The sequence below is a fragment of the Nyctereutes procyonoides genome, unplaced genomic scaffold, assembly GCF_905146905.1.
Source record: "Nyctereutes procyonoides isolate TBG_1078 unplaced genomic scaffold, NYPRO_anot_genome, whole genome shotgun sequence".
NCBI lineage: Eukaryota > Metazoa > Chordata > Mammalia > Carnivora > Canidae > Nyctereutes > Nyctereutes procyonoides.
Genome location: NW_026575131.1, coordinates 47,949,402 through 47,973,254, shown reverse-complemented (window position 1 = coordinate 47,973,254; position 23,853 = coordinate 47,949,402). Strand labels below are relative to the sequence as shown.

The following is a 23,853-nucleotide window of genomic DNA, read 5'->3' as shown; positions in this document are numbered from 1 at the left end:
GCATGGAAGAGTGTGGAAAATTTGGAACACTCATACTTTGCTGGTTTGAATGTAAAATGGGGCAACTGCTTTGGAACGCAGTGGACAGTTTGTCACAAATTTCAGTATATAGCCACTGCATGCTGGTATATACCCCAAATAAATGGAAACATATGTTCACACAAAACTTGTACCTGAATGCTTGTAGCAGCATTATTCAAAATTGGAAATGACTGTAATGTCCATCAAGTGATAAATGGATAAACAAATGCAACATATCCATCCAGCAGAATATTATTTGGCCATGGAAAAGAGTAAGATTATTACTCATCCATAAAAACATGCTGCAATATGGATGAACTTTGAAAGCATGATGCTAAATGAAAGAATCCTGTCATGAAAGACCACATATCACATAATACCACTTATGTAAAATGTTCAGAATAGGCGAATCTGTCATGTGGGAAAGTGGAGTAATGGTGTCCTGGGGGAAGAGGAGGAGTGGAGTGTGTTGAAGTGAGAACACATGACTGCTAGTGTAAATAAAATTTCTCTTTGTGGGGTTGAAAATATCCTAAAGTTAGATTTTAGTGCTGGTGCACAACTCTTGGGAATATTCTATTTTTTAAATAATAAATTTATTTTTTATTGGTGTTCAATTTGCCAACATATAGAATAACACCCAGTGCTCATCCCGTCAAGTGCCCACCTCAGTGCCCGCCAACCAGTCACCCACATCCCACACCCACCTCCCCTTCCACCACTCCTAGTTCATTTCCCAGAGTTAGGAGTTGTCCATGTTCTGTCTCCCTTTCTGATATTTCCCACTCATTTTTTCTCCTTTCCCATTTATTCCCTTTCACTATTTTTTATATTCCCCAAATGAATGAGACCATATAATGTTTGTCCTTCTCCGATTGACTTATTTCACTCAGCATAATACCCTCCAGTTCCATCCACGTCGAAGCAAATGGTGGGTATTTGTCATTTCTAATGGCTGAGGAATATTCCATTGTATACATAGACCACATCTTCTTTATCCATTCATCTTTCGATGGACACCGAGGCTCCTTCCGCAGTTTGGCTATTGTGGACATTGCTGCTATAAACATGAGGGTGCAGGTGTCTCTTGGGAATATTCTAAAGATCACTGGACTATATAGTTTAGATGGGTGGATTTTATAGTTGGTAAAATATATCTGAATAATGCCATGAAACAATGTAAGACCAAGTGGATGGGTTGTGAAGCTGATGGAAAAAAAATAAATTGAACAGTGCAAGAAAGGCCCCTAACCATGTTAGTTTCCCAGGATTCTGAAAAGTTGTTAACACGTGTGTGGGCTTCTCCTTTGCTTCAACACCATTTATCTCAGTAACATTATTCACTGTTAATATCTCAGCTAAAAATATAATTTCTTTAGAGAATCTTCCTTAACCATCCTAATCCCTCTGATTCCAAAGTAAGCATGACAACCAATAATACAGCTCATTGACTCCCATTTTTGTTTTATTGTTACCATATATTTGTGTGTATCCTACTCCAGGTTAGATATGTGGTTTTAAAACTATGTTTACTTTCTTTTTAACGTTATCTTCAGACCCAACCACAAAGCCTATCACAGAAGAGTCACTCATTATTTGTTGATGAATGAATGAATGATTTATAGAATAGTTCTTTCTATATTCTTAAGAACCAATGAATTTTTTGCTTTCTCTCTTGTTCAGCTGCTGGCTCAACCAAGAAAAGAGATTTATATGGAGCTTCCTTGGGCCAGTCTGTGCCATCTTCTCTGTGAGTGATGACATCAGAGTATCCTTAATGCTCAGCTGGGGGGTCACTAGAAGAGCAGAATTTTAAGCAGGGTGACAGTGGCAGGCATGTCACTGGATTGTCATGGCTTTGTTTAGTTTTCTAAACCTGCTCCTAAAACTAGAAACTCCACTGTTATTTAATATGAAGATGACTTAAATGTGGAATTGATGTTGGACAGGCTAGGATGCAGAGAACAGATTGAAATTTTATTTAGTAAGTCTTCTGTGGTTTCCCAAAGGTCAATTTAGCTTTCTTTCTGATGACCCTCTGGATTTTGAAAAGCAAGCTGTCTTCCCTCAACAGCGAAGTATCTACCCTCCAGAACACAAGGTAAGATGGAGAAGAGAGTGACCAACCCCATAGACATGTGTGATCCTAAGGATAAAGCCATGTGCCTCAGCAGTCCCCGATGCTTCTTCTCGGGGTCTTTTGAGGGGACCTGAGTAGAGAGAGGCAGCTACCCTTCTATGGCAACTGGCTCAGATTCAGTAGGTGCAGCTAACAACTTGGCCAAATTTTCTGTTGATCCTTTTTTTTTCCAGAGAGAGTGAGAGCATCGGGGAGGGGAGTGCAGAGGGAGAGGGAGAGAGGGAATTTTATGCTGGCTCCACATTCAGTGGGGAGCCTGATTTGGGGCTTGATCCCAGGATCCTGAGACCATGATCTGAGCTGAAATTAAGAGTCAGATGCATAAATGACTGAGCCACCCAGATGCTCCTGTTCTATTCCTAACCCAAGGTTGTGACTCCGAACAGCAACAGGAAGAATTGACATTGGTTAATAAACATTCTTTCGACTTTTTCCATCAGTCCTATGACAAATGTGCAGGGAATCTTTATGTTTCCACAAAACACTTAGAAAAACCTGTGAATGTTCCCACAACCCAGCCTGTACTTCCATACTCCACCTCAGTTCAGGCTCCTACTGATACCTCTTGCATTCTTCTCCTGGTCCATGTCAAATCTTCAGGGAGGCTTGGACGGTCCTTTGCTCTAGCAACCTTTGTGAAAATTTAATGCTGTTTCTTCCATGTTCTTATCATTATCCTTTCCAAATGAAAATAGAAATCTTGCCTTTGTTATTTTTTAAAGAGTTTATTTATTTATTTATTTACTTATTTACTTATTTATTTACTTATTGATGAGAGAGAGAGAGAAGAGGAGAAGAGAGGAAGAGACATAGACAGGGGGAAAAGCTCCCTGCAAGGAGCATGATACAGGACTCGATCCCTGGACCCTGGGATCATGCCCTGAACCAAAGGCAGATGCTCAACTGCTGAGCCACCCCACGGGTCCCTCCTTTGTTATTTTTAATGCCCAGATCCAAGCACAGAGCCTGATGCAAAATGCCTCCTCAGTAGTGCTGGATGAAATTCAGGGTCTCCAAGGAGCATCATAAAATTTTTGAAACTTACATTGTGAAATATCCCTGTCCTCCTCAATCCAAATCAAGATGCCATCGTGGTCCAAGTGGCATCTGTACTGTAGGAAATCATTGAGACTAAAGATCAAAGTTGATCACCAGTCAGCTTGAGAACTCATCACCATCAGGGGAAGACAGAAGCTTCCATGGCTAGAGATGAGAATGGCTTTCATTGTGTTGTCCTGGGTGAATCATGAGCATTCTTTCTCTTCCTACCCAGGATGCTGGCATTTAAAGCCACAGCTCAGCTCCTCATCTTGGGCTGCACATGGTGCCTGGGCATCCTGCAGGTGGGTCCAGCTGCCCAAGTCATGGCTTACCTGTTCACCATCATCAACAGCCTGCAGGGTGTCTTCATCTTCCTGGTGTACTGCCTCCTCAGCCAGCAGGTACTACTGCCCAGCTCCCACCTGGGATGCTTCCTATCCTCACTCATCTCAGTGAACTGATTCAGAGCATACTTTGCCTTTGCAGGTACGGGAGCAATATAGGAAATGGTTCAAAGGGATCAGGAGAGCAAGAGCTGAGTCAGAGAAATACACAGTGTCCAGCAGGGCCACCTCTGATGCCTCTAAATAGAGCATGGTAAGATCAGGCATTGCTCCCAGAGCACTTCATTAAGTGATCTGCTTAAGTACCATATGCTTACCCCATTGAGCAATGTTAGTGTGCAACAGAATAGGCCCTTCAATGGCTCACACTTGATTTGCTTTTTTTTTTGTATATTTTTTTATTGGAGTTCGATTTGCCAACATCTACTATAACATCCAGTGCTCATCCTGTCAAGTGCCCCCTTAAATGTCCATCTTTTATCTATTAATTTAATGTTAACAATTTAGTTATTAATTAATTATTAACTTTCTGACTCCTCTATGAAGACGGTGCTTCCACCTGTTCTTTGGATCCCATCATTCATGCCTTATCCATTATCTTTAACTGTTAGCAATAGTCTCTTTTTAAAGGTTTGTTTAAGAATATATTTTGCTCCTTAGGGTATTGTGTTCATCTTAACACTTACACATCAACATCTTTTTTTAAAATAATAAATTTACTTTTTATTGGTGTTCAATTTGCCAACATTTAGCATAACACCCAGTGCTCATCCCATCAAGTGCCCCCCTCAGTGCCCGTCAACCAGTCACCCCCACCCCCTGCCCTCCTCCCCTTCCACCACCCTTAGTTCGTTTCCCAGAGTTAGGAGTCTTCCATGTTCTGTCTACCTTTCTGATATTTCCTACTCATTTCTTCTCCCTTCCCCTCTATTCCCTTTCACTATTATTTATATTCCCCAAATGAATGAGAACATATAATGTTTGTTTTTTTTAATTTATGATAGTCACAGAGGGAGAGAGAGAGAGAGAGAGAGAGAGAGAGAGAGAGAGAGAGAGAGAGACACAGGCAGAGGGAGAAGCAGGCTCCATGCACCGGGAGCCTGACGTGGGGTTCGATCCCGGGTCTCCAGGATCGCGCCCTGGGCCAAAGGCAGGCGCCAAACTGCTGCGCCACCCAGGGATCCCCTGGTTTATCTATCTTATTAATTCTTTCAAAGAACCAACTCCTGGTTCTGTTGATCTGTTCCACAGTTCTTCTAGTCTCAATTTCGTTGAGTTCTGCTCGAGTCTTTATTAACTCTCTTCTTCTGCTGGGTGTAGGATCTATTTGCTGTTTTTTCTCTAGCTCCTTTATGTGTAAGGTTAGCTTTTGTATTTGAGTTCTTTCCAGTTTTTGAATGGATGCTTGTATTGCGATGTATTTCCCCTTTAGGATTGCTTTTGCTGCATCCGAAAGATTTTGAATGGTTGTATCTTCATTCTCATTAGTTTCCATGAATCTTTTTAATTCTTCCTTAGTTTCCTGGTTGACCCTTTCACCTTTTAGCAGGATGGTCCTTAACCTCCACGTGTTTGGGGTCCTTCCAAACTTCTTGTTGTGATTTATTTCTAATTTCAAGGCATTATGGTTCGAGAATATGCAGGGGATGATCCCAATCTTTTGGTATCGGTTCAGACCCGATTTGTGACCCAGTATGTGGTCTATTCTGAAGAAAGTTCCATGTGTACTTGAGAAGAATGTGTATTCAGTTGAGTTTGGATGTAAAGTTCTGTAGATATCTGTGAAATCCATCTTGTCCAGTGTATCATTTAAAGCTCTCGTTTCTTTGGAGATGTTGTGCTTAGAAGACCTATCGAGGGTAGAAAGAGCTAGATTGAAGTCACCAAGTATAAGTGTATTATTTTCTAATACTTGATTGACATATTTGGCAGCTCCCACATTCGGAGCATAAATATTCATGATTGTTAGGTCCTCTTGTTGGATAGATCCTTTAAGTATGATATAGTGTCCCTCTTCATCTCTCACTACAGTCTTCGAGGTAAATTTTAGTTTATCTGATATAAGGATGGCTACCCCTGCTTTCTTTCGAGAACCATTTGAATGGTAAATTGTTCTACAACCTTTTATTTTCAGGCTGTAGGTGTCCTTCTGTCTAAAATGAGTCTCTTGTAGACAGCAAATAGATGGGTCCTGCTGTTTTATCCAGTCTGACACCCTGCGCCTTTTGATGGGGTCATTAAGCCCACTCACGTTCAGAGTTACTATTGAGAGATGTGAGTTTAATGTCATCATGATATCTGTTCAGTCCTTGTTTTTGTGGATTGTTCTACTGGACTTCTTAAAGGGGAATTTTAAGAGTCCCCCTTAAAATTTCTTGTAGAGCTGGTTTGGAGGTCTCATATTCTTTCAGTTCCTGCCTGTCTTGGAAGCTCTTTATCTCTCCTTCCATTTTGAATGAGAGCCTTGCTGGATAAAGTATTCTTGGTTGCATGTTCTTCTCATTTAGGACCCTGAATATATCCTGCCAGCCTTTTCTGGCCTGCCAGGTCTCTGTGGAGAGGTCTGCTGTTACCCTAATACTGCTCCCCATAAAAGTCAGGGATTTCTTGTCTCTTGCTGCTTTAAGGATCTTCTCTTTATCTTCGGAATTTGCAAGCTTCACTATTAAATGTCGAGGTGTTGAACGGTTTTTATTGATTTTGGGGGGGGGGATCTCTCTATTTCCCGGATCTGAATGCTTGTTTACCTTTCCAGATTAGGAAAGTTTTCAGCTAGGATTTGTTCAAATACATATTCTCGCCTTCTGGCCCTTTTGGCGCCCTTGTGAACCCCAATTAAATGTAGGTTTTCTTCCTCAGGCTGTCATTTATTTTCCTTAATCTATCCTCATGGTTTTTTAATTGTTTGTCTCTTTTTTCCTCAGTTTCCCTCTTTGCCATCAACTTGTCTTCTGTGTCACTCACTCTTTCTTCTTCCTCATTAACCCTCATTGTTAGGACCTCTAGTATGGAGTGCAGCTCATTTAATTGATTTTTAATTTCTGCCTGATTAGATCTAAATTCTGCAGTCATGAAGTCTCTTGAATCCTTTATGCTTTTTACTAGAGCCAGCAGTAGCTTTATAATAGTGCTTCTGAATTGGATTTCTGACATTAAATTGTAATCCAAATTTTGTAACTCTGTGGGAGAGAGGACTGTTTCTGATTGTTTCTCTTGAGGTGAGTTTTTTCTTCTAGTCATTTTGCTCAGTGCAGTGTGGCCATAAGGAAGTTTGTATTGGGAAAAAGAGAAAAAGAGAGAAAAGAAAAAAGAAAAGAAAAAGAAAAAAAAAGAAGAAAAAAAAAGAGAAGAGAAGAAAAGAAAAAAGGGGGGGAGGTGGAAGCAAACAGAAACCTAAAAACAAGGGGGAGTATCGTCTGATTGTATATATTGTAAATCCCTCGACTTCCCCTGGAACTTTCCAGTGCTGCTTGGTCAATAACTTGCTTTTCCCCTGTCCTTCTAGCTGATCTTCTGGGGGAGGGGCTTGCTGTGCTGATTCTGAGGTGTGAGCTCTTGGGGGAGCTCAGTGGAGTTGTTTTTCCTGTTTATCCTGTGGGGCCACTGTGAGGTTCAGTGGGGGTTGTTTATCCTGTGAGGACCCAGGAGGAAAAACAACAGTGGAGGCAGCCAGCTCTCCAGCCCTAGAGTCAACTCCTGCAGTAACTATGGAGCTCTCATTCTGCAGGGGCCTGGATGCTCGGGGGGCGTGCCGCTGATCTGCACAGCTCGGTGCTGCCCAGGGCCAGGAGCATCCTGGCTGTCCTGGGCTTTCCCAGCCTCTGCCTGTCCGGATCTTGGGCTGTGTCCCCCTGCACCCTGGGCTCCCGGGCCTGCACTGCTGGAATCACGCTCCTGGGTCCTGCAGCCCCCTCTGCGCGGAGCCACTGCCTGAGCCGCCTCTGAGCTGCTCCCGGGTCCAGCCGGGTGTGTGCTGCACCCTTTAGGGAACTCGGCTGCGGGGTGTGGCATGCTCTCCCCCCCGGGGCGCAGGTCCTCTGTTAGTGTCCCAGGGAGCCTGAGGGCATCCCTGCCCTCCTGGGGTCCTGTCCGAGCTCCCTGCGAGCGCCTTTCCCTCTGGGAAGGTTGGTAAAGCTCCTGCTTCTCCGGGCCTGGGCTTTCCTGTCCTGGGGGTACTCGGGCTGGCCTTAGCCTGGCTCCTCGCGGGGGCCCCTCCCCCTTGGATGCCTTTTATTTCTTTATTTTTTTACTGTCTTTCTACAGAAGCGCGAACTCTTCTCACTGTAGCATTCCACCTGTTCTCTCTTTAAATCTCAGGCCGAATTCGTGTTTTCAGGATGATTTGAAAGTTATCTAGGTAATTTGGTGGGGACAGTGACTTGGGGACCCTACTCTTCCACCATCCTGCTCCCTCTGGTTCTCTTCTGACTTAAAAAAATGTGTGCGACTTGCCCCACTTTTAGCTACCAGACAAGAGTTGACTTCTCTCTGCTTAAACGTACTCCCTACTTCCCCAACCTTTCCAAGTGTGGTTTCTTTCCCTTATCATGCCACCCAAACAAACATCTCTTAGACCTACAATGATCTCCATGTCCCTGAAAGTTTTCTCAGAAACTGGGGACACTATTCATCTTTTCTGATGGAACACTCCATCCTTATCTCCTCTAGATTCTACTCATACAGACTTCTACGTCTTACTTCCATTCTCTTTAGCTTTTTTCTCTTTGTTTCCTTTATATCTCCATCCAATGGATCAGTTCCAGAAGCACTTCAGTTCTCATTACGTTCTTTCCTCCTAGACAATAGCATCTATCCTTTAGGTTCAATTACCATCTAAATACAAATGACAGCCATGTACATTTCTCCATCTGATCTCTGAGATCTAGATGAGTATTTCCAGTTTCTTATTTCTCATATCTAGAACTAACTCAGCCTTCTAGTAAAAGACTTGCAATCTTTACCCCAATTTAGTCCTTTCCCATGATGTCTTTCTCTGGATGCACTACATTCATCTTGTGGCACAAGTTTGGACTCCTTAAAAGTTATCCTCAGTAATGATCTTATTTCCCAACACAGCCTATCCATTATACAATCCTTGTTTTATATTCTCAATATGTTCCCAGTGTGTCCAGCAGGCTCAGTCTTCGTCACCCCTCCTTAGGACACTGCTATCTTTACTTGCCTAAATAGCTGCAGTATCCCCCTAACTGACCACCCCTTTCTAGTCTTGTCACCTTCTTGTGCACCTTTACATACAAATCAGAGGGATCTTTTCAAAACACAAATAAAATCGTGTCACCCCTTTGTTAAACTCATTACATGTAAGATCAAACCTCAAATCTGTAAATCAATGAGGACCTGCTTGGGTTGTTTCCTGCTCACCTCTCCAGCTTCGTCTATTATGAATGTACCATCATTCTGGTCAGATCAGATTTCTTTCAATTTTTTAAATTCACTGTGCTTCTTTGGTACAAAGGCTTTGCACATATTCCTTGTCATTGAAACACTCTTTTGTTTTCCTTGACTCAAAAGTATGTCAGCCTTCACATCTCAGTTCATGTGTCCATTCCTCCAAGAATCCTTCTCTTCTTGCTTAGCTTAGGTCAGGTTCTTTTGTTTTTCACCTTGATGGCCCCTGTGCCTTTCCTGCAAAGCATTTGTCAGAGTCATTTTAGTCTTGGTTCTCACTATTTGGTTGTATCTGTCTTCCCTGTAGATTTCAGACCCAACAGGTGCCATGTTGGTTTTTCCCTCTAATGTATCCCCAGCATTTCACATGATGCCAGGCACATAGAAATGCTTGATACATAACTGCTGCATGACTATTTAAATTAAATTCACAGTGTGCAGCTGCAGAAGGTGCAGGAACTGTCTTGCTCATCAATCTCTTTCTAACTTTCCCAGTGCTCATTAATGGTCTAGAGAGCAAACAAGTGAAGGAATAAATAATGGAATGAATTGCCTGACCAGGAGGGTAATAAGACAGTAGAATAAACTACTGATTCGGTAATGATGCCCCCTTTCTCGCAAATTTCAAGTTACTTCTCAGCCTTGTGGTTTTATTAGTGATCTTCACATCTACTTATTAAGACCCAAGTATTTCCTTATGATCCAAGAGCATTGTGTAGATACACTGACTGAAACAGGTCTGGACTGAAACAGGTCTGGAATGAAATCCCACTCTCCCAAGTGCTTGCTATGTGAACTGGGTCAAATTGCCACACATTTTAAATCTTCCATTGCCTCCTCTTTCTCTTCCTCACACATGAGATAGTTGTCTTAGAATCACTGAATTGGAGCTAATTGCTGGCTTCCTTATGTAGGCTTTCAGGTCATGCGTTGGTGGGAGGGGGGCTGAATATCTCCCATATACACTGTAGATGTTGATTCAGCCAAGGATGGGGAATGTAACCCCATCCACCTAACTGGGAGCTAATGCAACATCCCTTAGTACAACTGATGCCATCACATAAGGGGCGGGTCACACAGATCTGAGATGTTCCATTCTGGCTGTATCACAGCCTTGTCCCACTGGGGGCTTGCAGTTATTCAGCAAGAATGTAACAGATAGTCCACATCTTTCTGTTTAGGGAATGCTAATAGTACTTAACCCTCCATGTTTTTGGTGTCAGCCAGTCCTCAGCAAGGCCAATCTTCATTCCTGGAAGCTAATCCCTAGGAGTCCCTAAATAATATCTGAGCTTCTCTCACTCTGGAATTCCAGTAAATGGGTATTTCCACATGGATTCTTTGTATTAGTTTCCTATTGCTATTGTAACAAGTTATCGCAGACCTACTGCTAAAAACAACATAAGCATTAAAGGTGACTAGGTGGCTCAGTTGGTTAAGCATCTGACTCTTGATTTCAATTCAGGTCATGAACTCAGCATAAAAAATAAATTTATTATTAAAAAAATAAAATAAAAGAAATTAGTAAATCTTTAAAAAAAAACAGAAACATTTATCTTACATATCTAGAAGTTTAAAGTTTCAAGTGGGTCTTTTTTAATAAATTAATTTTTTATTGGTGTTCAATTTACCAACATACAGAATAACACCCAGTGCTCATCCCATCAAGTGCCCCCTCAGTGCCTGTCACCCATTCACCCCCACCCCCTGCCCTCCTCCCCTTCCACCACCCCTAGTTTGTTTCCCTGAGTTAGGAGTCTTTTTCTTCTCCCTTCCCTTATATTCCCTTTCACTGTTATTTATATTCCCCAAATGAATGAGAACATACACTGTTTGTCCTTCTCCAATGGACTTACTTCACTCAGCATAATACCCTCCAGTTCCATCCACGTTGAAGCAAATGGTGGGTATTTGTCATTCCTAATGGCTGAGTAATATTCCATTGGATACATAAACCACATCTTCTTTATCCATTCATCTTTCGATGGACACCGAGGCTCCTTCCACAGTTTGGCTATTGTGGACATTGCTGCTAGAAACATCGGGGTGCAGGTGTCCTGGCATTTCATTGCATCTGAATCTTTGGGGTAAATCCCCAACAGTGCAATTGCTGGGTCGTAGGGCAGATCTATTTTTAACTCTTTGATGAACCTCCACACAGTTTTCCAGAGTGGCTGCACCAGTTCACATTCCCACCGACAGTGTAAGAGGGTTCCCTTTTCTCCGCATCCTCTCCAACATCAAATGGGTCTTATGGGAGTAAAATCAAGGTGTCAGCATAGCTGAGTTTCCTCTGGAGAGTTGAGGAAAGTTTGAACTTCTGTTTTTTTCCAGCACCTAGAGGCTGGCTGCGTACCTTAGCTAGTAGCCCCTCACTCTATTCACCTTTCAAAGCCTACAGTGCAGCATCTTCAACTGTATCTCTCTCTCTCTCTCTCTCTCTCTCTCTCTCTCTCTCTCTCTCTCTCACACACACACACACACACACATTCTTTCTCTCTTCCTTGCTTCTGTCATTGTATCTCCCTTGCTCTCCTCAACTTTCCTGCCTCCCTCTTTCCCTTAAAAAGACCTCAATCATTACACTGCCTCACTTTCCATTTACAATACTTAATTTTATCTGGAAAGTCCATTTTTTTTCTGTGTAAAATGAAATATTCACAGGATCCAGAGATTAGAATGTGGGCATCTTTTGTGAAATCCTTACTCTGTGTACCACACTATGGTAGGATGTCTACTGTACATAGGTTTGGTTTGCCTATTGTAGAGCCACCAAAATCTGCCTCAAGTTATAGTATTTGAGTAAATATCAACCCCCACCCCCTGTGATGATCTATACAGTGAAGAAACATACTTTCTGTGAGAAAAATAGCACCTCAAAGCCAAGGAATGTATTAAAATTTGAGTAATCTTATCACTGTTTCTACTGTCTTTGGGAAAAGGACTAAGCAAATTCATTCCTTTATGTATTTGTATCTTCTACTGTCTCCTAAAATTTGGTGCCTCTGGTGTTTAAAGATATAAGGAATGTTTCCCTCTCATCCTGTCATCTCTTCTGTGGTGTCCTGTAGTCTTGTTCAAGAAAAGCACTTGTGTTCAGTTCTAAGTAATTTCATGATGCATACTTTTTATAAGCTCATTGTGTAGAGATAAGCATGTGAAGTTTCCTAACTCAAAAACCAGAAATCACACTAAAGTTCCTATAGACACAGGAACAAATAACTCATATTGGGAATGACAAGGATAAGTGGGAAAAGGAGAATTCAGTGTTTTTTCCTTTACATCTTAGCTGATTGACAACATATAACATTTCTTTTTTTTTATAAATTTATTTTTTATTGGTCTTCAATTTTCCAACATATAGAATAATACCCAGTGCTCATCCTGTCAAGTGCCCACCTCAGTGCCCGTATGTTTCTGACCTTGTGTTAATTTCTCACTTACTGAAACGCCTAGGTGGCTCAGCAGTTGACCATCTGCCTTTGGCCCAGGGCGAGATCCCGGAGTCCCAGGATTGAGTCCCACATCAGGCTCCCTGCATGGAGCCAGCCTCTCCCTCTGCTTAAGTCTCTGACTCTCTGTGTCTCTCATGAATAAATAAATAAATAAAATGTTTTAAAAAATTTCCCACCTACCTTTTTAGTTTCTCTATATGTAGAGTAGCATTTCACAAACCCTGTAGGAGAGCGATTTGGACATACATCTTGAAACAGATAATATTTTTCTATCGCACATTTCATTACTCTTATCTTCTGTAACTTAGGGGTTAAGAAATATAGGGAGATGGGACTTCTGGTGAAGATGTCACAAATATCTGATATTTTACTCTGACATATTCACTTGGCAAGGGGATCTTGTGATTGAAAGCTTCTTAAATTTCCTGTATCTTTTTTTCAAAGGAAACTTTTAAAAAAGATTTGTTGATTAATTTTGAGAGAGAGAGGCGGAGAGGGAGGGACAGAAGGAGAGGGAGAGAGAATCTCAAGCAGACTGTGCACTGAGTGTGGAGCCCAACATGGGGCTCGATATCATGGCTCTCATCATGACTTGAGCTGAATCCAAGAGTCAGATGTGTAACTGACTCAGCCACCCAGATGCTTCAAAGGAATTTTTTGAATTATCTTTCTGTAGTCTTGTATATCATTTCTAAATATTGTTTTTCTAGGTCAATTAAAAAATCTGATGAATTATATCCCCATCTCCCATGGAAAATTGGAACTGTTAATCTCTGAGCCCTTGAGAGAGGATAAACAAGACTTCATTGTGTGTATATTTCAAGAAATTCACCATGTCAACAGTGTGAAAGACGTCAACCTTGCTTGATACTCAATGCCTGCAAAATCTGGAATTTGTCTGTGCCCTTCAGTGTGCTTAGAAAACTCTCAACATATAAAGAGCCATCTGTGGATCAATTTCTTGGTCACTTTGGTTTACAATCTTTTCTGAAGCCTCTCCTTCCTACAAAGATGCTTCTGGATGCTGAACGTCTATGAGCAGGAAAACCTGCCTCAATGGATTTTCCTACCTACAGCAACCATGAGAGTGGACATGTTCACTCCAGAGTCTGGATTTTGAAATTTCTTTGTTCTGTGTTCTGTGAGCTTAATTATTCATACTTTCAAAGATATCAGTTTCTCACTAGGTCCAAGGGAGTTATCATAAGAGACACAGGTTTAACCTTCATTGAGATTTCAGGGGGAAATAAAGTGATTTTTGCAGCTATGGTTGACTCAGAGGCTGAAAGATTCCTATAAGTCACATCTCTATAGCTGGACAACTGAAACATGAACCATTTCACAGTTATCGCTGTCTTGTTTAATCATCACCTGATGATACAGATAGTTGGAAAACTCCGATCATGATATGTATGTTTCAGGCTTTCTGGGCCAGCGTATTAGTCAGGGTTGTCCAGAGAAATAGAACCAACAGAACACACACACACACACGTTTTTATGAAGGGATTTTATATATATAAAATATATTTGTATATTTTTTATTGGAGTCTGATTTGCCAACATATAGTATAACATCCAGTGCTCATCCCATCCAGTGCCCCCCTCAGTGCCCATCACCCAGCCACCCCATCCCCCTACCCAACTCCCATGAAGGGATTTACAATGAAGTATTGGCTCATGTGATTATGGAGCTGAGTCCCACAGTCTGCTTTCTGCAAGCTGGAGACCCAGGAAAGATGGTGGTTTAGTTTAAAGGCCTAAGATCCTGGGAGCTGATGGTATAGATTCCATACTGTGTCTGAAGGCTTGAGATTTGAGCCTGTTGATTGTAGAAGATGTAGGTCGCAGTCAATTTACCAGACTGAATTCATTCAACCTTCCTCCACTTAAAAAAAATTTATTTAGGCTCTCAAGGGATTGGATGATGCCTATCCACATTGGAGAGGACCTTCTGCTTTACCCAGTCCATTGAAATGCTAATCTCTTCTGGAAACACCCTTACAGATACACCTAGAAATCATGTTTAACCAGCTATCTGGCATCCTGGGGCCCAGTCAAGTTGACACATGAAATTAGCCATCACTGCTAGAATCTATAGCAACAATATGACTCTGCCATTGTAGCATGAAAACTGCTATAGACATTCATAAATTGATGGTTATGACTGTTTTAATAAATCTTTATTTTTAGACACTGAATTTGAATTTCATGAAATGTTCACATGACACAAAATATCATTCTTCTTTTGTTTTTTTTTCACATGTTTAAAAATATAAGTACTGTTCTTACCTCGTATGAATGGTCACCGGCAACTCAATGGTGCATAGACCTGGTGGTGAGCCAGATTTTGCACATGGGCTGTTGTTGGCTGACCTGTATCCTAGGATGTTTGGGGGAACTCTTCATCCACACCAATTTATTCAGGCACTTTTCAAATATTTGTTGAGTACTTACTCTTTAAGGCACGATGTTAAATTGAAAGAAATGGAAATGGCACTTGATGGGATGAGCACTGGGTGTTATTCTGTATGTTGGCAAATTGAACACCAATAAAAAATTAATTTATTATTAAAAAAAGAAATGGAAATGAAGAAGGTAGACATGCTTCCCCTGTCCAGGAATCCTGAGGACCTTGTATTAGCTTAGACTTCCATAACAAAATACCATAGACTGAGGGCTGAAACAACGGAAATTTATTTTGTCCCAAATGTGGAGGCTGGGAAGTCCAAATCTAGTTTTGACAGTGTTTGGTATTTGGTGAGAGCACTCTTCCTGTGTACCTGCTCACTGTGCTCTCTCTCTCTCTCTCTCTCTCTCTCTCTCTCACACACACACACACACAATCATTCTATAGGCATCTATTGTTTACAGTTTTGTATCTATCCTTATTATCATTATTTCTGTACATGTGCATTTGTATTTATGTATCTCCATACATGTTATAGAAATGGATTCATGCTGTGTGGATAAAATTGTGGAATTTATTTTTTATACACAGCTTTTACACAGTTATAGAGTAGTCCCTAGTATGGCTATATCGTGTTTAACAGCTTCTTATTAATGAACATTTGGGTTACCTCCTGGCAGTGAAAATTCTGAATATAGAAGTTGCATATTTGATATTTTGATGGACATTTGGGTCAGAAAATACTCTTCTGGATACCACACTTATAATGGAAGGGGATGAGGCCTATCTATGAGATCCTTCACCTACTACACCAGAGGTCAGTAAACCTTCTTTAAAGGTCCAGATAGGAAATATTTTCAGCCTTGTGAGCCATATGGCCTCTTACAAGGCCTCAACTCAACTCTGTGGTTGTCCCCCCAAAACAATTATGTAGACAATACATCAATGAATGGGAATGACTATGTACCAATAAAACTTTATATACAGACTCAGGCAGCCAGCCCATGAGCTGTTGTTTGCCAACCTCTATAATAAACAGAAGTAAGTCCTAGGGTCAGAGTCAGAATTCAGGGACCTGCACAATCTGAGAAGACAGAGGAGAAATTTAATGGGATAAGACAGAGTGTTCATATGTAAGTGGCCCTCCTTGCAGCCCTGACTACATCAGCACAGTCCCGCCCTGAAGCTGGATCTGCTGGATGTGATGGCACACCTGATTCAGTGCATCCACATGTTCCAACTGTTATTTCCTGTTAACAGTACACTGTCCTCTGCCTGCAGTTGTTTCTGATAAGAGGTCAATGAAAACTTATGTTGTGGTTTCTCTTCATGTAAGGTGTCATTTTTCTTTGTTTTTGAGGATTTTGATTAGGATGTCTGTAGGTGTGCTTTTCTTTGTATTTGTCCTGCTTAGGGTTTACAGGGCTTCGTGAATCAATAAATTATGTCTTTCAACAAATTTGGGGAATTCTTAGCCATTATTTAAATATTTTTCTGCTCCATTTCTCTCCTCTCCTTTTTTTTTTAAGATTTTATTTATTTACAAGAGAGACTCATTCCTGGGACTCCTAGATCATGCCTTGAGCCGAAGGCAGACGCTCAAACACTGAGCCACCCAGGCGTCCCTTTTTCTCTCCTTTCCTTGAAATTCAGATACAGAGAGTCCTCAGAAAACTGTATAAAACATTACTTTAAATGTAGAATATGTGTTTTTCTTTGTGAAATAGATTATTTGTAATTGACTAATTCATAATGAAAATGAAAGGCTATCAATGTACACTCATAAATACCCATAAAAGGGCTTATGTTTTTGTATTGGATGACAGTCCTTTGGATGTATTCTCCCGACACACTGGTGATCTTAGAACCAATGTAAGGATGACCATGTTAGAGCATTACTTACAGGGACATCTTAGGAGGAAGGGGAGCAAGTGGGAAACAACAAGAAATTTGGGACTGGGTGACGGGCACTGAGGGGGCACTTGATGGGATGAGCACTACTGGGTGTTTTTTTTTAAATAATAAATTTATTTTTTATTGGTGTTCAATTTGCCAACATACAGAATAACACCCAGTGCTCATCCTGTCAAGTGCCCACCTCAGTGCCCATCACCCATTCACCCCCACCCCCCACCCTCCTCCCCTTCCACAACCCCTAGTTCGTTTCCCAGAGTTAGGAGTCTTTATGTTCTGTCTCCCTTTCTGATATTTCCTACCCATTTCTTCTCCCTTCTCTTCTATTTCCTTTCATTATTATTTATATTCCCCAAATGAATGAGACCATATGTTTGTCCTTCTCCAATTGACTTATTTCACTCAGCATCATACCCTCCAGTTCCATCCACGTTGAAGCAAATGGTGGGTATTTGTCATTTCTAATGGCTGAGTAATATTCCATTGTATACATAAACCACGTCTTCTTTATCCATTCATCTTTCGATGGACACCCAAGCTCCTTCCACAGTTTGGCTATTGTGGACATTGCTGCTATAAACATCAGGATGCAGGAGTCCCAGCGTTTCATTGCATCTGCATCTTTGGGGTAAATCTCCAGCAGAGCACTGGGTGTTATACTATATGTTGGCAAATTGAACTCCAATAATATATATACCATAGTCCATAGTTTACATTAGGGTTCACTCTTGGCATTGTGCATTCTATTGCTTGCATAGTTTTCAATACTTCACTCTTGCAAAATGGATTTTTTTTTTTTAAAAAAAACCTCAGCCATTAGAAATGACAAATACCCACCATTTGCTTCAACGTGGATGGAACTGGAGGGTATTATGCTGAGTGAAATACGTCAATTGAAGGACAAACATTATATGTTCTCATTCATTTGGGGAATATAAATAACAGTGAAAGGGAATATAAGGGAAGGGAGAAGAAATGGGTAGGAAATATCAGAAAGGGAGACAGAACATAAAGACTCCGAACTCTGGGAACTGAACTAGGGGTGGTGGAAGGGGAGGAGGGTGGGAGGGATCAGGGTGAATGGGTGACGGGCACTGAGGTGGGCACTTGACGGGATGAGCACTGGGTGTTATTCTGTATGTTGGCAAATTGAACACCAATAAAAATAAATTTATTATTAATAAAAACCTTCTTGTAAATATCTTCCTATGAATATGGTAGTGTTTCTCTGAGGTAAGATCAAAGGAAGTGGGATTCCTGGGTATGTGGGTGTGTGTATATGTGCATCTTAAACTTTCATTGCTAATAACAAATTGCTGAATAAAGTGTTTATATCAATTTACCCTAATGCCATAAAACAATAACCATTTCATCCTGGTCTAACCCATATTGAATACTGTCCAGTTTTGAGGATTTTTAAAAAATATCTTATTTATTTATTCATAAGAGACAGAGAAGCAGAGACATAGGTAGAAGGAGAAGCAGGCTCACTATGGGGAGCTTGATGTGTGACTTGATCCCAGGACCCTGGGCTATGACCTGAGCCAAAGGCAGATGCTCAAGCACTGAGCCACCCACGTACCCCTTGAGGATTATTTTTTTCAATCTAATGCATGATAAAATTAGCTTCTTCTATTAGCTTCCTTGATTACTATGTATTTTTTAGTAATTTGTTTTTTCTCTTTCTGTTAATTACCGATTAATTTTAAAATATTTTATGAACCTTTTTATTATAGAATTTTAGAAGTTCTCTGTACATGATAGATATCAGTCTCATATGAACATAGCAAATATTTTATCTGGTCTTTAGGCTTTGTTAACATTGCCTTCTTTCATCCCAAAACAATTATTTAAGTAATAAAGCCATCTACAAAAAGCCCACAGCAAATATCATTCTCAATGGGGAAGCACTGGGACCCTTTCCCCCAAGATCAGGAACAAGACAGGGATGTCCACTCTCACCACTGCTATTCAACATAGTACTGGAGTCCTAGCCTCAGCAATCAGACAACAAAAAGACATTAAAGGCATTCAAATTGGCAAAGAAGAAGTCAAACTCTCCCTCTTCACCCATTGACATGATACTCTACGTAGAAAACCCAAAAGACTCCACCCCAAGATTGCTAGAACTCATACAGCAATTTGGCAGTGTGGCAGGATACAAAATCAATGCCCAGAAGTCAGTGGCATTTCTATACACTAACAATGAGACTGAATAAAGAGAAATTAAGGAGTCAATTATAAATGTAAATTGCATTACAATTTTCAATTGCACCCAAAAGCATCAGATACCTAGGAATAAACCTAACCAAAGAGGTGAAGGATGTATACCCTAAAAACTATAGACTTCTGAAAGAAATTGAGGAAGACGTAAAGAGATGGAAAAATATTCCATGCTCATGGATTGGCAGAATTAATATTGTGAAAATGTCAATGCTACCCAGGGCAATTGACACGTTTAATGCAATCCCTATCAAAATACCATGGACTTTCTTCAGAGATTTAGAACAAATTATTTTAAGATTTGTGTGGAATCAGAAAAGACCCTGAATAGCCAGGGGAATATTAAAAAAGAAAACCATAGCTGGGGGCATCACAATGCCAGATTTCAGGTTGTACTACAAAGCTGTGGTCATCAAGACAGTGTGGTACTGGCACAAAAACAGACACATAGATCAATGGAACAGAATAGAGAATCCAGAAGTGGACCTCAACTTTATGGTCAACTAATATTCGACAAAGGAGGAAAGACTATCCACTGGAAGAAAGACAGTCTCTTCAATAAATGGTGTTGGGAAAATTGGGCATCCACATGCAGAAGAATGAAACTAGACCACTCTCTTGCACCATACACAAAGATAAACTCAAAATGGATGAAAGATAGAAATGTGAGACAAGATTCCATCAAAATCCTAGAGGAGAACACAGGCAACACCCTTTTGGAACTCGGCCACAGTAACTTCTTGCAAGATACATCCACGAAGGCAAAATAAACAAAAGCAAAAATGAACTATTGGGACTTCATCAAGATAAGAAGCTTTTGCACAGCAAAGGATACAGTCAACAGAACTAAAAGACAACCTACAGAATGGGAGAAGATATTTGCAAATGACGTATCAGATAAAGAGCTAGTTTCCAAGATCTATAAAGAACTTATTAAACTCAATAGTAAAGAAACAAACAATCCAATCATGAAATGGGCAAAAGACATGAACAGAAATCTCACAGAGGAAGACATAGACATGGCCAACACGCACATGAAAAAATGCTCTGGATCACTTGCCATCAGGGAAATACAAATCAAAACCACAATGAGATACCACCTCACACCACTGAGAATGGGGGAAATTAACAAGACAGGAAACCACAAATGTTGGAGAGGATGTGAAGAAAAGGGAACCCTCCTGCACTGTTGGTGGGAATGTGAACTGGTGCAGCCACTCTGGAAAACTGTGTGGAGGTTCCTCAAAGAGTTAAAAATAGACCTGCCCTACAACTCAGCAATTGCACTGTTAGGGATTTACCCTAAAGATACAGATGCAATGAAATGCCAGGACACCTGCACCCTGATGTTTCTAGCAGCCATGTCCACAATAGCCAAACTGCGGAAGGAGCTTGGGTGTCCATCGAAAGATGAATGGATAAAGAAGATGTGGTTTATGTATACAATGGAATATTACTCAGCCATTAGAAACGACAAATACCCACCATTTGCTTCAACGTGGATGGAACTGGAGGGTATTATGCTGACTGAAATAAGTCAATCGGAGAAGGACAAACATTATATGGTCTCATTCATTTGGGGAATATGAATAATAGTGAAAGGGAATAGAGGGGAAGGGAGAAGAAATGGGTAGGAAATATCAGAAAGGGAGACAGAGCATGAAGACTACTAACTCTGGAAAACGAACTAGGGGTGGTGGAAGGGAAGGAGGGTGGGGGGTGGGGGTGAATGGGTGATGGGCACTGGGGGGGCACTTGAAGGGGTAAGCACTGGGTGTTATTCTGTATGTTGGCAAATTGAACATCAATAAAAAAATTATTATTAAGAAAATAATAAAAAAATAAAATTTACCTCCCCCTCTAAGCCTTTGACTTTTGATTAAAAGGATGTTATTAATGAAGTTTTAAATTGTGGCCTGTAGTTTCTTTGAAATTTTCTATAAATTCATAATATCATCTCCTTTTCCCAGTAGAACAGGATTTCTCAATATTGGGGATAACAGAAGATAATATGAAATTTTCTGTGAACAAAGAGTTTCTCTTTACACGTATATGTTGCTGTAGAAATTTTCTTGTTTCTAATGGAGGATAGGAAAACACCTGTTTATAGCCACTATGTAATGTAAGGGAGTTCCAGCAGTTTCTCAAGCTCAGCATTATTAACACGGGGTGGGGAAGGTGAGGCCTGGATAATTCTTTTTGTCTGGAGCTGTCCTTTATATTGTACAACTTTGAGTAGAATCTCTTTCCTTTGTTCACTAAATGCGAGTAGGTACCCCTCCAGCTGTGAAACCACAGATATCTCTAGAAATTGCCAAATATTCCCTGGGGCAAAAGTGTGTCCCAGGTAAGAACTACTGCACTAGAGCCTTTGAAATGTGAAGGAGGGTTATTTTAAACTTCCCTTGCTGCTAGTTTTCTTTAAGTCTGGTTCTGTTGACTTCTACATGGGCTGTTTTACTTGTGTTTAATAACTTTTGATTCAATGCTGGACAATGTGTGTAGAACAGCAGACACTGAGGCATATGCTATTTATTACTGGAAATAGGCACACTTATTCTTCTGGCAGGCTACTTTTGAGGGAGCTTGAGTCTAATCAGGAGGCCTTGCACTCTGGGCTTCAATTTATTCTGGTGTTACCTTTTTATTTGTACTTACCGTCTGTTTTGCCAGAAGATTTTTTTCTCATTGTTCTTTCAGCTGTAGACCTTCCTTGTGTGGCTGCATCTAAGAGAGTCTCTCCACATTTTTGCCACTCTCTTAAGAGTGGCACTTTCCATACTCTCAGGATTGTCTACACTTGGGTCTGAGCAATTCATTCAGAAATGTAAGTTCTCTTTAAGTCTTTCTATGGTACCCAGATGACTTCTTTTTGTCCTTTGCCATAGGTCAGCCAGGACTCTTGATGGTCTCTCTGTGGATGATCCTGTCTTTCCTTAGACTTTAGGCTACTTTGTTGTCTTTACCTCCCCTCTCTTATAGGTTCAAGAAAATGAATGATTTTGTAGTTTATGTGGATTTTTCTTATTGTTAGGTTGAAAGCAATACCTGTTTCCATTTTTTATTTTCTTTATTTTCCAAAGATTTTATTTATTTATTCATGAGAGACACACAGAGAAAGAGAGAGAGAGAGAGAGAGAGAGAGAGAGAGAGAGAGAGAGAGAAGCAGAGACACAGTCAGAAGGGGAAGCAGGCTCCATGGAGGGAGCCCAATGTGGGACTCAATCCCAGGTCTCCAGGATCACTGGCTCCCTGGGCCAAAGGCAGATGCTCAACCGCTGAGCCACCCAGGCGTCCCCCACTTTTTATTTTCTAGGCAGAAGTGAAGATTCCCTCTATTTTCTTATATTTTAATGATTTTGTTTTACTTTTAATTTTTGATTTTAAATCCACCACCATTAGTCATGAAAATTCTTAGTTTTAGAAAATATCTATTCTGGGGCACTGAGATGGCTCATTTGGTTAAGCTGCCAACTCTTGATTTCAGCTCAGGCAGGTCATGATCTCAGGGTCATAGGATCAAGCCCTGAGTAGGGCTCTAAGCTCAGTGTGGAGTCTGCTTGTCCCTCTCCCTCTGCTCTTTCCCCTACCCTCCCTGCTAGCAAGCTTTATCTCTCTCTCAAATAAATAAATAAAATATTTAAAAAATCCATTCACAAAGTTAGTTTTGTGCAGAGGAAAAGGCATTTTATCTGGACATATAGGAATTTACAAGGGTATATATCTTTAATGAATTAATAGCTAATCAGTATATTACTTACTTTTCTGACACCTTTAAAAATTTATTTATTTATTTATTTATTTATTTATTTATTTAGAGGGCTTTTACATATTTTTTAAATTGGAGTTCAATTTGCCAACTTATAGCGTAACACCCAGTGCTCATCCCATCAAGTGCCCCCCTCAGTGCCCGTTACCCAGACTGACACCTTTTATTTACCATTTTAAACTTAGAACTTGGAAAAGTGATATAATTAATACTCATATACTCTCCATCCAGAGTCAGTAATTGTTAACATAGTGCCACATTAAAACATTTTTCTCAATGTATTTCCACACATGGATAAATTTTCTTGCTAAAACATATGATAGTCAGTGGCAGACATCATGACACTTCATTCGTCAATACTTCTTCCACAAGTATTTGTGAATTCAAGGAATGTTCTCTACATAACCACAATACTATCATTATACCTAAGAAAATTAGCAATGATTTCAAAATAACTTTCAATGTCTGATACATATTCAAATTATCCTAATTGCCTCCAAAAAGTCATGGACAGCTGTATATCTGAACCAGAGTGCCACTAAAATTGACTCTGAATTTGTTATGTCACTTTCATTTCTTATAATTTAGAGTAACATCTAGTCACTTTAAAAAATGATATTGGTTTTAGAAGAGGCCAGGCCAATTGTCTTGTTGAATGCTTATGCTCAGGATTTGCCTGATGGTTTCTTCATGATGTCACTTAAATTGTTTTGTCTCCTGCATTACCTATATACTGAAAGTTACCTAAAAGGATATGTACCAGCAAGTTTCTTCTATAAGGGCCAGGCAGCAAATATTTTTGGCTTTGTGGCCTTACAGCCTCTGTCACAACTCAACTCTGACATTATAGCATGAAAGCAGCCATAGACAATACATCGATGAATGGGTGTGGCTGTGTTCCAATAAAACTTTATTAACAAAAACAGGCAGATGCCTGGATCTGGACTGCATGCTGTACTTTGTCAACCCATAGTCTTTTTTTTTAAATAATAAATTTATTTTTTTATTGGTGTTCAATTTACCAACATACAGAATAACACCCAGTGCTCATCCCGTCAAGTGCCCCCCTCAGTGCCTGTCACCCATTCACCCTCACCCCCCCTCCTCCCCTTCCATCACCCCTAGTTCGT

The 23,853-nt window shown here is 40.5% G+C and overlaps 1 protein-coding gene across 1 annotated transcript in view; it reads left to right on the top strand.

The window, feature by feature from the left end:
* The window catches only part of LOC129521284 (adhesion G protein-coupled receptor E2-like), a 35,760-nt gene extending 22,181 nt beyond the window's left edge, over window positions 1-13,579 (top strand). Inside the window, exons 14-18 of the mRNA XM_055342576.1 lie at window positions 1,705-1,771; window positions 2,031-2,122; window positions 3,435-3,603; window positions 3,689-3,799; window positions 13,121-13,579. Coding sequence (XP_055198551.1) covers window positions 1,705-1,771; window positions 2,031-2,122; window positions 3,435-3,603; window positions 3,689-3,793 — 433 coding nt within the window. The 3' untranslated portion in view covers window positions 3,794-3,799; window positions 13,121-13,579. The remainder of the gene's footprint in view (window positions 1-1,704; window positions 1,772-2,030; window positions 2,123-3,434; window positions 3,604-3,688; window positions 3,800-13,120) is intronic.
* The last annotated feature ends 10,274 nt before the right edge of the window (window positions 13,580-23,853 follow it).